At 39.6% G+C, this 16,579-nt stretch overlaps 1 protein-coding gene across 2 annotated transcripts in view; it reads left to right on the top strand.

The window, feature by feature from the left end:
• Positions 1 to 16,579, top strand: part of DCDC1 (doublecortin domain containing 1) — a 482,101-nt gene that overhangs the window by 62,976 nt on the left and 402,546 nt on the right. For both annotated transcript variants that reach the window (XM_069554647.1, XM_069554648.1), the window contains exon 6: positions 13,925 to 14,130. In XM_069554647.1, coding sequence (XP_069410748.1) covers positions 13,925 to 14,130 — 206 coding nt within the window. The remainder of the gene's footprint in view (positions 1 to 13,924; positions 14,131 to 16,579) is intronic.

Below are 16,579 nucleotides of genomic sequence, written 5' to 3'. Positions count from 1 at the left end.
GAGGGAGAGGGAGAGGGTGGGACGATTTGGGAGAATGGCATTCTAATATGTATACTATCATGTAAGAATCGAATCGCCAGTCTAAGTCTGACGCAGGATACAGCATGCTTGGGGCTGGTGCATGGGGATGACCCAGAGAGATGTTATGGGGAGGGAGGTGGGAGGGGGGTTCATGTTTGGGAACGCATGTAAGAATTAAAGATTTTAAGATAAAAAATAAAATAAAATAAAATTTAAAAAAAATTAAAAAAAGCAAAGACATTACTGTGCCAACAAAGGTCCATCTAGTCAAGGCTATGTTTTTCCAGTAGTCATGTCATGAGAGTCATGAGAGTTGGACTATAAAGAAAGCCGGGTGCTGAAGAATTGATACTTTTGAACTGTGGTGTTGGAGAAGACTCTTGAGAATCCCTTGGACTACAAGGAGATCCAACCAGTCCACCCTAAATGAAATCAGTCTTGAGTATTCATTGGAAACACTGATGCTGAAGCTGAAACTCCAATACTTCGGCCACCTGATGCGAAGAACTGACTCATTGGAAAAGACCGTAATGCTGGGAAAGATTGAAGGCAGGAGAAGGGGACAACAGAGGATGAGATGGTTGGATGACATCACCAACTCAATGGACATGCGTTTGGGTCGGCTCCAGGAGTTGGTGATGGACAGGGAGGCCAGGCGTGCTGCAGTCCATGGGGTTGCAAAGAGTCAGACACAACTGAGCGACTAAACTGAACTGAACTGAACTGAAATGGCTGTCAGCCCTCACCACCTTTCTTCATATGAAGGCATAGGTCCCTGGAGGGGTGATGTTAAGAAGATACACCTTGTGTTGCTAAATGCGAGGGTTCCCTAATTCCCCAGTTGTCTCTCAGACAGGAGGCCCATGGCCCACACTTTGAAACGTGATGACTTGGACCTTACCCCAACAGCTATGTTACATAGGGAAATGGGTTTTGCCTTCATGTAAAGAAGATGTTTCCAGTAGTTCCTTCTATCCAGAAGATTAGAATGGCCTCCTCCGGGTAGTGCGGAGTTTCTCTGCATTGTGCAGCAGCTCTGATCTGCATTAGCTTATTAGGCCTGCCTTCCTTGCTCCAGCTCTGGCCTGTTTTCCATGTCTTCCCAACACTCCATCATACTGTTGCCTAACTCTGGATTTTCACCTGCAGTGTGTCTCTCCTTGGGTTATACTCTCCCTCTCTAGCCCACTACATGTACGCTTCAAGTCCGACCTTACATCCTTCCCCTGGAAAGCCTTTCTTGCTCACCACAGGCTGTGGCAGGTGCTGCTTCTCCAGGCTCCCTCAACACCCTGGGACATCTCTGACTAGGCACGTGCCATAGTGTGTGTTGCTCTCCCAAAGAACTCTGAGGTACCCCCTGTGCAGCCTCTCTAGCATGGAACATGTGTTAGAGACTCAGTGAATGAATGTTGAATGAGTAATTGAGTAAATGAAATGGGTGGGTAGAATCAATAATTTTTAAAGTTTCATGGGTTTTACAGTTCTGAACCAAGCAAAGTAATTCACTAAGCTTCTGACTGTTCTGCTGCTTCTTTCTCTGAGCTGTTCTCCATGATATATGTTCTGGTTTCTGAGTAAGTTCAAGGAGGGACATGATAATGAAAAAACTAATTAATTATGAGTATAAAAATGTAATCTTTTTCCAATATTCAGAGAAAATATAAGTCAAGGTAATAGATACCTGAAAATATTACCTAATATCCACCTAATGAAATAATAGTCATACTCTGATCTGACATGTTTGACAAATATTTATAGAGCATTTACTATAGGATTAAACAATATTTCAGGTGCTGTCCTGCAGCAGGGAACAAATGCATACACTGAAAATGTATGATCAACTTTTATTATTTTGTTAAACCTCCAGCAAGCATACTGTTTACAACATACTGGATACGAGAGGCTGTTGTTGTTCAGTTGCTTAGTCTTGTCCAACTCTTTTGTGACCCCATGGACCATAACCCGACAGGCTCCTCCATCCACAGATTTTCCTGGCAAGAATACTGGAGTGGGTTGCCATTTCCTTTTCCAGGGGATAGGTCTTCCTGATCCAGGGATCAAACCTGCGTCTTCTGCATTGGCAGGCTGATTCTTTACCAATGCACCACCTGGGAAGTCCACATACTAGAGGTACACACATGAGAAAACATTTCATACAATTGAAATGTTCAAAGTCTAACAGGGACACACATGCACAGACAGTTCAATAAAATGAGGGATACTCATTCTCAATAAGGTGAGGCTGTGAAGCCTGAAGAAAGTAGATTAAAGGTGGTGGCACTGAGTTGAGAAGGAAAGAAGATGGAGAGGGAAAGTCATGATCAAAAGTTGGAATAAGAGCATGGTGTGTGCCCGTCGTTTATTCACAGCTCCCTGCACCTCTACAGAGGAATATTCTCTCAGACTCTTTAACTGCAGTGGTTCTCAGCTAGAGAAAATTTTGTCTCCTGGGCGAACATTTAGCAAAGTCTGGAAACATTTTTTGGTTGTCCCAATGGGGGAAGGTCCCAATGGCATCTAGTGAGTAGAGGCCAGAGTTAGTCACTCAGTTGTGTCTGACTCTGCGACCCCATGAAATATAGCCTGCCAGGCTCCTCTGTCCATGGAAATCTCCAGGCAAGAATACTGGAGCAGGTAGCCATTCCCTTCTCCAGGGAATCTTCCCCACCCAGCGATTGAATCAGGGTCTCCTGCATTGCAGGCTGATACTTTTTTTTTTTTTTTTAAGTTTTACTTTATTTTACTTTACAATACTGTATTGGTTTTGTCATACATTGACATGAATCCACCATGGGTGTGCATGAGTCAAATCTGCCTTCAATGCAGGAGATGTGGGATACAGTTGCTTAATTTCTTCAGGTCTCATTTTCCTCATCTGTGAAATGAAGATGATAATATCTCTTCCTAAGATTTAGAGGATAAAACCAGCTAGTGTTTATAAAGCACTTAAAACATTGCTTTCCATAGGCTAAGTTCTTGGTGAAAATCATGAGGATAATAATCTCAGCAATGTTTGCTGTATTTCATATGTATATGAAAGCATTCTATCTGTATAAATGTCTTTCATTCATAATTAGGTAAGGAGAAATACTATTATGGTCATTTTTTTCAGATAAGAAAACTAAGACAAATGAAATTGACTTATTTTGCAGTTACAGAGTTAGTAAGAGGCTAAGTTAAGGTTTGGATCCCCCGAGTTTGGCTTCAGACCCCTTGCTCTTAATGCTTTGCTGCTTATCTAGTATATTATTAATGTGTTTTAGTCATCATTAGTATTATTTTATTAGGCTGTTTTACAGGTTGGTTTAAAAATTCTTTATTTGTATAAAATGTTTCATGCATTTCCAATAGTGTTTCTATGTTTATCAACAGGAATCTGAAAAGTTGGAGTACCGTTAAAAACAACTGTATATAATTTATATTGTAAGGGATAATTTCAAATTTATTTGAATATTTTCTTTATTATATGGTCTTCCTAGATCTACCTAGAGTTCTTTCAGAACTCCTATTTGGAACTTCAGAAATGTTATCTTGAAATTTTTTTAGGCTGCCTATTTTTTTAAGTAAAGTACCCTTAGGTGCTTTTAGGTAATAGAGTCATGAATATATTCCTTTTATTGGAATAAGAGGAATTTATTATAAAATAAAAGGAATAATAAAAAGTATTCAGTCATTCATTCAGCGCTTATCGAGCACCTTCTCCACGCCTCAGGTAAGCAATGCATGTTTAGCCAGGAAGGCGCAAAGTGATAGTGTGGTGGGGTTAGTTCCGTGGTAGATGCCTTCACAAAGAGCAGGGTGTCCAAGCTGAAAAAGGCTTCCTAGAAGAGATGACCCAAGGGAAAACTCGAAGAAAACATAGCATTTACCTGAAATATACTCTGAATTCATCCCAGTCTATTCCACTCCTTCTAGACCTTCATTTGCCAAGCTGTTCTCCTTAACAGGTTTTCTTCTTTTCATAAAAAATTGTATCCCATTGTGGTCATTAGTGAACATCAAAGTGGTATGAAAGTCATATTTAAATCCATAATGGGGGGAGGTATGGAATAAAGATGGTAGGTACACACAAAAAGGCCATGAAGTTTGTTTTGCATAATTAGTATGTTATGAAAAGGGCTTCCCTGGTGGCTCAGCAGTAAAGAATCTGCCTGCAATGCAGGAGATGCCAGTTTGATCCCTGGGTTGGGAGGATCCCCTGAAAGAGGAAATGGCAACTGACTCCAGTATTCTTGCTTGGGAAGTCCCATGGACAGAGGAGTCTGGCAGTCTACAGTCCACGAGGTCGTGAAAGAGTCAGACATGACTTAGTGACTAAACAACAAACTATACCATGCGCAGTGAAGTTGTATATACCCTGGAGCAACTAACAAGAAATACAGGCTTGATACCTACCTTTCTAAAGGTTTAAGCATGGAAGCAGAAGTAGGAGATATACTTTTAAGACATTTACATAATAATTCCACATGGTTTACGCTCTACCTAACAGGTAGTACTGGCAGGTGGAAGGTTCTCAGACATTGTTGAACGTGAATATAAGGGACAGGCTGCAAACACTCAAAGGATTCAAGAGACTACAGGTCATTGCAAGCTGGAGCACTAAAGGAAGATCTTAAACCGGATGTTGAGAAGGACTTGAGTCTCAATAAGTGAAGGGCAATGGGCTTAAAGATGAACTTGATGTGCTCAAGCTTAGGTAAAACTGGTAAATTTGGATAGTGTCACATTGTTGGTAAACTCTTCTGTTAGTCTCCTTTGAAGAGAAGAGACTATGTCAGTTTCATATTCCTTGCACAGGGTCTGGCACATAAGATGGACACAGTAAGTGTTGACTGCTTGACCTACTGACAGTCAGACATACAGACTGGCTGACAGGTAGAAAACTTCAAAAGCTAACTCCAAGAACTTTTGTGGGGCAATGATAAAATTAATGATTAGGGAAATTTGGCTGTAATTGGAGTATAGAATGTCAGATGTAATGGAGGAGGATCAAATACAATTAGGAAGCTCTTGCGGATGATAGGAGGCTGAGAGAGAAGTGGGCAAGTGGCCCTGGCAGGGACTGGAAAGGAAGAGTTTAAGAGTTACTGAGGGAACGCATGTAAGAATTAAAGATTTTAAAATTAAAAAATAAAAATAAAAAAAATAAATAAAAGACCAACAACAACAACAAAAAAAGAGTTACTGAGAAGAAATGACAGGTGAAAGTTAGGTTTCCTATCTTTGACTCACTCTGATGTCACGTGCCCTAGAAGCAGAGCCTGAGATGGAGAGTTTTGTACAAGGGACTCAGTGAGGGAATACTGTTGGGTGAGCCCTGTGTGCTGCTAAGTCCAGCCCCAGTGTGGGGTGGGAAGCACACCACCAAGCTGCCCCTCCCGGAAGCGAGGGGACTATCTGTTGTGTCTCCCCAGTTCCTGGCTGTGCACTGTCCTCTGAGTAGGAGGGAAGAGCTCATCACTTCATAGGCATTTCCTAGCCAGGTGGCTGGTTCCTTTCAGCCAATGGCAGGTCCCGGGAGAAGGGTCAGCAGTGAGGTGTTGATGGCCAGGACTCATAAGTGGAGTTTGGGGGCACTAGGCTGGTTAAAAGGAATCCGGGGGAACCACCAGTGTTTCCTACACTCTGTCCCAGTCTGCTCTTCATAAGGGGCTCTGCTGAGGACCTTCAGTGGCTTCCCATCACATCCAGAATAAAAGCCAAACTCCTTATCCTGGCCAACCACCATCTACTCCTTTCTACCCTTTTGGCTTTATCCGTACACATTCTCTCCTTGTCCAAATTTCTTTATTGTTCTTTCTCAAACATCCAGCTCATTCTCACCTCAGAGAGTTAGTGCTTGATTTTTTCTCTGCCTGAAATGCTCCTTCCCTGGGACTTTCATCACTAACTTCTCATCATTCTGGCTTCTCCACTCAGATGTTCCCTCCTCAGAAAGGCCATTCACTGTTGTCTCTTGCTAAGAGGCTGTGATCTGTACAAACTCTTCTGTCCTATTCACAGCTGTCACTTGAGGCCTTGAGAAGTGGACATCCAATACATATCATTGAATGAATAAACATCTGCTTCAGAGAAATGAATAAGAGACAAGGGTTCAATATCTTCCTGAGATAGTGAAAAGCTGTGAAAACAGTGGAAACATTGACAGAAATAAGAAATGTGGAGGGTGCATCAACTTGTACAAAAGGATGTCAAACTTTTATTCAGACAATTTGATCTTGAAGACACTGTGGAAAATGCATGATAGAGACAGAACTGTGTAATGATTTGAGGTATAGTTTCTAGAACTGAATTCATATTCTAGCGCAAGCCACCTACAAGCTGCAAGATATTGGGCAAGTTATTTAGTTTCTCAATACCTCAATTTTCTCACTTGTAAATGAGGATAATGATATTATAATGGTAATACAGTCCTTCCATAAAGTCATTGAGAGGACTCAGTTCAGTTCAGTTTAGTTCAGTCGCTCAGTCATGTCCAACTCTTTGCAACCCCATGAACCGCAGCACACCAGACCTCCCTGTCCATCACCAACTCCTGGAGTCCACCCAAACCCATGTCCATTGAGTCGGTGATGCCATCCAACCATCTCATCCTCTGTTGTCCCCTTCTCCTCCTGCCCTCAGTCTTTCCCAGCATTGGGGTCTTTTCCAATGAGTCAGTTCTTCACATCAGGTAGCCAAAGTATTGGAGCTTCAGCTTCAACATCTGTCCCTCCAATGAACACCCAGGACTGATCTCCTTTAGAATGGACTGGTTGGATCTCCTTGCAGTCCAAGGGACTCTCAAGAGTCTTCTCCAACACCACAGTTCAAAAGCATCAATTCTTCGGTGCTCGGCTTTCTTTATAGTCCAACTCTCACATCCATACATGACTACTGGAAAAACCATAGCCTTGACTAGACAGACCTTTGTTGGAAAAGTAATGTCTCTGCTTTTTAATATGCTGTCTAGGTTGGCCGTAACTTTCCTTCCAAGGAGCAAGCATCTTTTAATTTCATGGCTGCAGTCACCATCTGCAGTGATTTTGGAGCCCAGAAAAATAAAGTCAGCCACTGTTTCCACTGTTTCCCCATCTATTTCCCATGAAGTGGTGGGTGGGACTGGATGCCATGATCTTAGTTTTCTGAATGTTGAGCTTTAAGCCAACTTTTTCACTCTCCTCTTTCACTTTCATCAAGAGGCTTTTTAGTTCTTCACTTTCTGCCATAAGGGTGGTGTCATCTGTATATCTGAGGTTCTTGATATTTCTCCCAGCAATCTTGATTCCAGCTTGTGCTTCTTCCAGCCCAGCGTTTCTCATGATGTACTCTACACAGAAGTTAAATAAGTAGGGTGACAATATAAGCCTTGATGTACTCCTTTCCTGATTTGGAACAAGTCTGTTGTTCCATGTCCACTTCTAACTGTTGCTTCCTGACCTGCGTACAGGTTTCTCAAAAGGCAGGTCAGGTGGTCTGGTATTCCCATCTGTTTCAGAATTTTCCACAGTTTATTGTGATCCACACAGTCAAAGGCTTTGGCATTGAGAGGACTAGATGAGTTAAAACCCACAAGTCATATAAAACAGTTTCTGGCTAATAGCATTATTTTGAATGGAATTTCAGGAGTTCTGAACATAGGACAGACAGTCAAAACCAAGGCTGGGGTCTGGGAGAGACTAATGCAGCACCTACAGGACAAGATTTAAGGGGGCCCTCACTTCGATGGTTGTGTGCTTACCCCACTCTAAGCATGTTTCCCCAAACTTTGTATCTTTGGCCCTTCCCTTGCCTCACCCAAATCCTGTCCTGGTCGAAAGAATCAAAGAGAAAAATGGTTTGTTGGTAAGACTCTCTAAATCCAGTACTTATCACACCTCCTCCATCTGGCCTTGGTGGGAATGGTTTCTTGTTATTACTAATCTCTTGGTTGTGTCACTGTCCTTTTGTTGCTTTGCGGTCTTTTCCATCACTTACGTAACCAATCCCCTGCAGTCTGTCCCTCTTCTCAAGTACTCTGAGTGGATTCTGTTTTCCTGGTTGGATTCTGATGGCTCAGTATAGTCTAGAGCTACATAATAAGCATGGGATTTCAGGGACGCAGGAGGAGAAGCCAACATTTATGGAGTGATTTCAGTGTGTGAGGTACTTTTCCTTGTAAGGTAATTAATCCTCATCAGGTGGTGGAGTGGTGCCCACTGCATACTTTGTAGATGAGAAATCAGAGACGCAAGGAGGTGTAACTCATCTGGGGCTCCTAAGTAACAGAGCTGAGAGTCAAACCTAGTTTAAAGGTTTATACCCTTTAAACTTCTGGAGGGTCTCCACATTGTGGGTACACTCCTATCAAAGAACAGGAATTTATTTTATTTTTTTTCCCAGTGAGAGATGCTTTTTATTTTCAGGATAGTCACCATCAGTAGTCTCCTTCTTCCTCCTCCTCTGCCTCTCCTCTTTCTCATTTTCCTTCTTTCTTTCTTTGTCTTGATGAAATTCACATAACATAAAATTAATCATTTAAAGTGGTCAATCAGTGGCATTGAGTACGTTTTCAGTGTTGTGCAGCCACACTATCTAGTTCCAAAGCATCCCATCGTTCCACAGTAAAACCCCTTATCCATTTGTTTCTCCCTACTCTCTCCTCTCCTAGCCCCTGGCTCACATCTGTTTGAATTCTGTTTCTGTGGAGTTACCTATTCTGGATAGTTCTTATAAATGGAATTATACAGTATATATCTTTTTTTCATTTTTATTGTTTATTTATTTTTGACTTTCATTTCTTTTTCTTTAATTAAAAAGATTTTATTGAAGTATAGTTGCTTTACAGTGTTGGATTAGTTTCTGCCAAACAGCAAAGTGAATCAGCTATCCGTGTACCTATATCCCCTCTTTTTTGATGTTCCTTCCCATTTAGATCACCACAGAGCAATGCGTAGGGTTCTCTGTGCTGTACAATCGGTTCTCATTAGTTACCTATTTTATACATAGTATTGTATAAATGTCAATCCCAATCTCCTACTCCATTCTACTTCTCCTTCCCCCTTTTATATCCATAGGTTCTCTACGTCTGTGTGTCTATTTATGCTTTGCAAATAAGTTCATCTGTACCATTTTTCTATATTTCACATATATGTGTTAATACACTATGCTTGTTTTTCTCTTTTTGACTTACTTCACTTTGTGTGCCAGTCTCTAGGTCCATCCACATCTCTGCTAATGGCACAATTTCATTTTTTATAGCTGAGATTCAAAGGATTAGATCTGGTAAACAGAATGCCTGAAGAACCATGGACAGAGGTTCATAACATGGTAAAGGAGGTGGTGACCAAAATCATCCCAAAGAAAATGAAATGCAAGAAAGCAAAGTGGTTATCTGAGAAGGCTTTACATTAGCTGAAAAAAGAAGAGAAGCAAAAGGGAGAAAGGGAAAGATATACCCAAATGAATGCAAGAGAATAACAAGAAGAGATAAGAAGACCTTCTTAAGTGAATGATGCAAAGAAATAGAGGAAAACAATAGAATGGAAAAGACTAGATATCTCTTCCAAAAAATTGGATATATCAAGGGAATATTTCATGTGAGGATGGGCATGGTAAAGGACAGAAATGGTAAGGACCTAACAGAAGCAAAAGAGATTAAGAACAGCTGGCAAGAATACAAAGAAGGACTGTATAAAAATAGGTGTTAATGACTTAAATAACAATGATGGATGGTCACTCACCTAGAGCCAGACATCTTGAAGTGTGAAGCCAAGTGGGCCTTAGGAAACATTTCTATAAACAAAGCTAGTGGAGGTGATGGAATTCCAGCTGAGCTCTTTCAGATCCTAAAAGATAATACTGTTAAAGGGCTGCACTCAATATGTCAGCAAATTTGGAGAACTTAGCAGTAGCCACAGGACTGAAAAAGGTCAGTTTTCATCCCAATCCTAAAGAAGGGCAATGCAAGTTCAAACTATTGTACAGTTGCGCTCAGTTCATATGTTTGCAAGGTAATGCTCAAAATCCTTCAAGCTAGTCTTCAACAGTACATGATTTGAGAACTTCCAGAGGTCCAAACTGGACTTAAAAAAGGCAGAGGAACCAGAGATCAAATTACCAAAATTCCTTGGATCACAGAGAATTTCAGAAAAACATTTACTTTTGCTTCATTGACTATACTAAAGCCTTTGATTATGTGGATCACAACAAACTGTGGAAAATTTTTAAAGAGATGGGAATACCAGACCACCTTACCTGTTTCCTGAGGAACCTGTATGTGGGTCAAGAAACAACAGTTAGAACAGACATGGAACAAAATGGAACACTAGACTGGTTCCAGTTTGGGAAAGGAGTATGTCAAGGCTGTATTTGGTCACTCTGCTTATTTAACTTGTATGCAGAGCACATTATTCAAAATGCTGGACTGGGATGAATCACAAGCTGGAATCAAGGTTGCCTGGAGAAATATCAACAACCTCAAATATGCAGATGATACCACTCTAAAGTCAGAAAGTGAAGAGAAACTAAACAGTCTTCTGATGAAAGTGAAAGAGCAAAGTGAAAAAGCTGGCTTGAAACTCAACATTCAAAAAACTAAGATCATGGTATCTGGTCCCATCACTTCATGGCAAATAGAAAGTTGAAAAAGTTCAAGCAGTTACAGATTTTATTTTCTTGGGCTCCAAAATTAGTGCAGATGGTGACTGCAGCCATGAAATTAAAAGATGCTTCCTCCTTGGAAGAAAAGCTATGACAAACCTAGTCAGCGTATTACGAAGCAGAGACTTGACTTTGCCAACAAAGGTCCATATTGTCAAAGCTATGGTTTTTCCAGTAGTCATGTGCAGATGTGAGAGTTGGACCATAAAGAAGGCTAAGTGCTGAAGAAATGATGCTTTTGAATTGTAGTGCTGGAGAATACTCTTGAGAATCCCTTGGACTACAAGAAGATCAAACCAGTCAGTCTTACAAGGAAATCAACCCTGAGTATTCATTGGAAGGATCGAAGCTTAAGCTGAAACTCCAATACTTTTGGCCACCTGAAGCAAAGAGCCAACTCAGTAGAAAAGACCCCGATGCTGGAAAAGATGAGGACAGGAGAAGAGGGTGGCAGAGAATGAGATGGTTAGATAGTTATCACCGACTCAATGGACAGAAGCCAATGGCACCCCACTCTAGTACTCTTGCCTGGAGAATCCCATGGGCGGAGGACCCTGGTAGGCTGCAGTCCGTGGGGTAACTAAGAATCGGACATGACTGAGCGACTTCCCTTTCACTTTTCACTTTCATGCATTGGAGAAGGAAATGGCAACCCACTCCAGTGTTCTTGTCTGGAGAATCCCTGGGACGGGGGAGCCAAGTGGGCTGCTGTCTATGGGGTCACACAGAGTCGGACATGACTGAAGTGACTCAGCAGCAGCAGCAGCAGCAGCAGCAGCTATGGATGGAGTTTAAGCAAACTGTGGGAGATAGTGAAGAACAGGGAAGCCTCACATGCTGCAGTTCATGGGCACAGAGTTGGATACGACTTATCAACTAAACAACAACAAAAGTATTCCCTTGTATATACATAGTACTTCTTCTTTATCCATTCCTCCCTGGTGGGCATTTAGGTTGCTTCCTTGTCCTGGCTATTGTATATAGTGCTGCAATAAACATTGGGGTCCATGTGTCTCTTTGAATTATGGTTTGCTCTGGGTATGTGATGAGGAGTGGGATGGCTGTGTCATATAGTAGTTCTATTTTAAGTTTTCTAAGGAACCTCCATGCTGTTCTCCCTAGTTACTGTATCAATTTACATTCCCACCAATAGTATAGGAGGCTTCCCTTTTTTGCACACCCTCTCCAGCATTTATTGTTTGTAGATTTTTTATTGATGGCCATTCTGACTGTTGTGAGGTGATGCCTTGTTGTTTTGATTTGCATTTCTTTGTAATTAGTGATGTTGAGCATCTTTTCATTATGCTCTTTGACTTAGCCTAATATTTTGTGGATCATCCACATTGTAGTATGTATCAGTACTTTATTTTTATTGCTGAATAATATTCCTTCATATAAAAATATACACACACATACACATATATATCTATATTCTACAATTTATTTTTCCATTTATCCATTGGTAGAGATTTGGTTTATATCTTTAACTATTGTGAATAGTGCTGCTATAAACATACATGTGCATGTATACATTTATTTGACCACCTGTTTTCAATTCTTTCCGGCATATATGGTCTCATTAACTTCTACTTATTTTCCTAATTCTAATTCCTATTTATTTAGTTGCTAAGTCGTGTCCAAGTCTTTGCCATCCATGGACTATAGCCCACCAGGCTACAGTCCTGTCCTTGGGATTCTCCAGGCAAGAATACTGGAGTGGGTTGCCATTTTCTTCTCCAGTTTAAGATTACAAAGTGATAAAATACGTCATTAATTTCTGTTAAGTTTTTTCTCTTCTTGAAATCTTAATCATATTTATAATCTCCTAGTTTTAATTTATCCTCTAAGTTTTGCTTTTATTTCTGCTCACTGTATATGTGTGTACATGTATGTATGTGTGAGTCTGTATATGTTGGTGGGGAGAGAGAGAGAGAGAAAGTTGTTTGAACATTTAATATAGCCATTCTGGGACCTAAAAGTTGTTTACAACCACTGGCTCATGTTTCATATCAAGATTTTATATAAGGTCCTATTTCTAAGTTCAAAAGGTCATGCTTCTTTCAAGGTAAATGCTAATAGCAAAGAGTTATTTGGAAATTTGGGTAAATAAATAAATGCAGCTACTTTTAGTTATATGCAAATAAAATTTCATTTCTCTTTTAGGACAGATAAGCAGATGAGGGAGGAATCATTGTATTTTTGTAATCTATGTGAACAGAAAATATAATCTAAAATAAATTGAATGCACAAATAAAATAAACACTCAGGTGCAAATTATTTACTTGTGAAATGAAACCTCTTGAAAAGAGAGGAATGCTGACAGCAACTTAGTATTGCAATATACTGCACTTCTATTCTTACCCTTACATTTTCAAAGTCATACATAGTAATTTAGTTACACTTCCATTAATATTAGTGGGAGTTTTGAAACTTATATTCATGCACACATCTTGAAAATGTTTGGGTGAGTGAAGTCGCTCAGTCGTGTCCGACTCTTTGCGACCCCATGGACTGTAGCCCACCAGGCTCCTCCATCCATGGAATTTTTAGGCAAGAGTACTGGAGTGGATTGCCATTTCCTTCTCCAGGGGATCTTCCCGACCTGGGGATCGAACTCGCGTCTCCTGCATTGCAGGCAGACCCTTTACCGTCTGAGCCACCAGGGAATCCCAGAAAATATATGGGTCAGAGTAAATTGTTAATGAAAAACTGGGTTTCGTTTTTAGTGAAATAGTTTCAGTCTCTTACCAAAAATGTCCTAGAAGGCACCTTCATTCTAGTCACAAGAGAAGAATTGTGTATAAGGCTACTATTTGGAGGTCGTCTTCTTTAAAGCAACATGGTTAATAATCATATTGAAGAGGAAAAAAAATGTTTTCCCACCCTTAAAGAACACAAAAATTCAGGACCTATGTTGTTTAATAGTAAGCAAAGGATCTTAGACCCTTTCAATGGACGCTTTCAGCTCAGTGCACGTGATCAGTGATAGAAGCATGCTAAGGTGAATTTTAATTAGGACTAAATTGTGGTATTACTTTTTCATACCCTGAGCATCTGTTCCCTTCAGAAATGATGATTTATGCAGGCTATCAGAGCAGACAGCTTGCTACAGCTTATGTCACAGTTAGTGGGAACCTGGTGGTAGCATTTTAGGAAACCAGCATCTAAATGGAGACTAGCTGGTGTATACAATATAGGTAATAGGGGGAGGGGAAGCGCGATATGTCCATTTTTAATTTCGAAGCCAAATATTGACTTGACTTTAAAAAATCTCTTCTAGACCATCTGTTGTTAATGAAGAAAGTAACTTGGACAATGAATGGGCTGATGCTTCCTACTGATGTCAAAAGACGGAAAACCAAGCCTGTTCTTTCTATTAGAATGCAGAAACTTATTGAGAAGACCTCAGCCCGAATTCTACTCTTTAAGAATGGCATGGGGCAGGATGGGCATGAGATTACAGTGGGAAAGGAAACAATGAAAAAGGTAATCTTGTATTAAATATTGAAGTAAAAATTAAATCTCAAAGTTTTTATGGCTCTTGAAATGTGTTTTTTCCTTCTGTATATCACTGTTAGCAAGTAAACTGAAATATTAAGGAGTCATTATATAGAATGCAAGAATTCAGCTGTTTAGAAGTATGTTTATTGCGCTTACAACATAACTTACTTAAATAAAGCAACAGCATTTCAGGAAATAATTTGGCCAACATACTTGGCCATTTCCTTAGGTAAAAGTTATGTTTACACTTGAGGAAACATTCCAGTTGGTTATAATACTTTACAGGGTATTTAGGCTGAAGTCAATTTAACTAGCTTCAAAGCTCAAACCTGCTCCTTTTCATTTAGAAGAGTAGTTAAAACCTAGAAGCCCCTCTGCTCTTCAAAGTAATCAATGACATCTGAAATAGCAACGATTCAGTTTAAAAGTATCCATATGCATTTTAAAAAAGTAAATCTGGATAGGACTAAGGAAAATCATGTAACAATTCAGCAAACTTCAAGAAACAAATTTTAAAGTATTGTCATATAAATGCATTTTTTTAAAGAAGGTGCTTGTACTTCCCAGGTCTTTGATATTTAAAAATACAGAGAAACTAATGGGAATTTGGTGGAGGGGAGGGGAGTCTTTTCATTCAGATAAGGATTTTTCAGTGAATCTTAAAGTAGCTTGATAATAATAATGAAAGCAATGAAAATTTATTAAATATGAATTAGGGAGACAGTGAAACATAACCAAACTATTTAGGTTTTAATCCTAGCTTTGTCATTCACTATCTATAAGACCTTTTATAACTTACTTTGAGTCTCAATTTCTTTATCTGAAAACTAGTGATAGTAACATGCCTATCTGATAAAACTGATGTTAGTGTTCAGTGTGATATTATGTGTGGAGTACAATGCCTGGCACTCAGAAAGTTCCCATTAAATTCTTATCTTGCTATTCTCTTTGTGCTTGTGCTGAGTCACTCTTTCATCTCTGACTCTTTGTGACCCCAACGGACTGTAACCCTTGCCAGGCTTCTGTGTCTGTGGGGATTCTCCAGGCAGGAGGACTGGAGTGGGTTGCCATACCCTCCTCCAGGGGACCTTCCCAACCCAGGAATCAAGCCTGTGTCCCCTGCACTGCAGGTGGCTTCTTTACCATCTGAGCCACCAGGGAAGTCCAAGAATACTGGAGTGGGTGGCCTGTCCCTTCTCCAGAGGATCTTCCTGCCCAGGAGTTGAACTGGGGTCTTCTGCGTTAGAGGCGGATTCTTTACCAGCTGAACTACCAGGGAAGCCCATTCTTCTCTTTAGGACTCATAAATACAGATCTAATAGAATTTATTTTTCTTATTAATGGGAAACATTTATTTTGAAATGAAGATAGCTATAAATCATTTTGTTATACCAGAATATTTTCAAAATGCATATTGCTTTAAACAGGTGAATAGTTGACTAGATATTGGAAATTTTTATTATTGAAATATCTATTTCTTCATTGACTTATTTTTGTAGTTGTTTTATAACTACATCTGCGTAAAAATATTTACTAAGGAGCTGGGAAACTGGATTTTATTTCCTTCTTATCTGCAGATTTGGACTATAAGTGAAATGAGGGATATTACACACCAGAGCAAATTGCTAAGGCAAGTTGTAACATCTTCCCTGGAGATTTTGAAAAATAGAGAATGTGGACATCTCTTGGATTGTTCAAATGTAGTCATTCCTGGAGATGGAAGCTAGATTAGATAACCTCTTGAGTTCACTTCAGTTCAATCTCTGTAATTCTATGCCTCAGTGGTAAAATTGGGGTAATAGTCACTCTTACAGATTACATGTTCTTAGATGAAAGGTTGAGTATAAAACAAAAATGTCACTGCTATTTTGCTTTTTGACGTGAGAGGTCAATTTATTTAAAACTGGATGTTCAAAGAATTCTTTCACTTATTTTTTTCTTCAGTTTGTAAAATTTAGAGAACTGTCACAATTTTTATAAAAGTCAGAAGATGATTCAGTAATAAATGTATTTGTAAACATTTGTCTCAATATTACTTTTAATAATGTGGTAAAAAGAGAAGGCATTTAAACACTGGTGTTGGGTGTTGATAGAACTTTTTGGAGGGAAAATAAGGCTAGCTAATTATTTTTTGTATAAAATTTAAATTTTGAAAGGTTTGTTGATAATCACAGGGCAATGCCCATTTATCAATTAATATCAGATCAGCAGTAGGACTAAAAAGGTGGTATAGACATAGGAAAAAATGTAAATTATTTTCTCCTTTATGATAAAATATTAGGAATATCAGGAACTAATGGCTATTTTTAGATTATTGCTAAGTAATATCGAACTGAAGTAAAAAGTAAAGGACTCTAATATGGTGAAGATTACTGCAGTGAAATGAGGGAGTTATATAAGATGAGTGATAAAATAAGGTAGTTGGAGCTTAAAA

Source organism: Ovis canadensis, chromosome 15 (genome assembly GCF_042477335.2).
Source record: "Ovis canadensis isolate MfBH-ARS-UI-01 breed Bighorn chromosome 15, ARS-UI_OviCan_v2, whole genome shotgun sequence".
Taxonomy (NCBI): domain Eukaryota; kingdom Metazoa; phylum Chordata; class Mammalia; order Artiodactyla; family Bovidae; genus Ovis; species Ovis canadensis.
The sequence above is the reverse complement of the archived record's forward strand: the minus strand, read 5'-3'. Positions and strand labels throughout refer to the sequence as shown.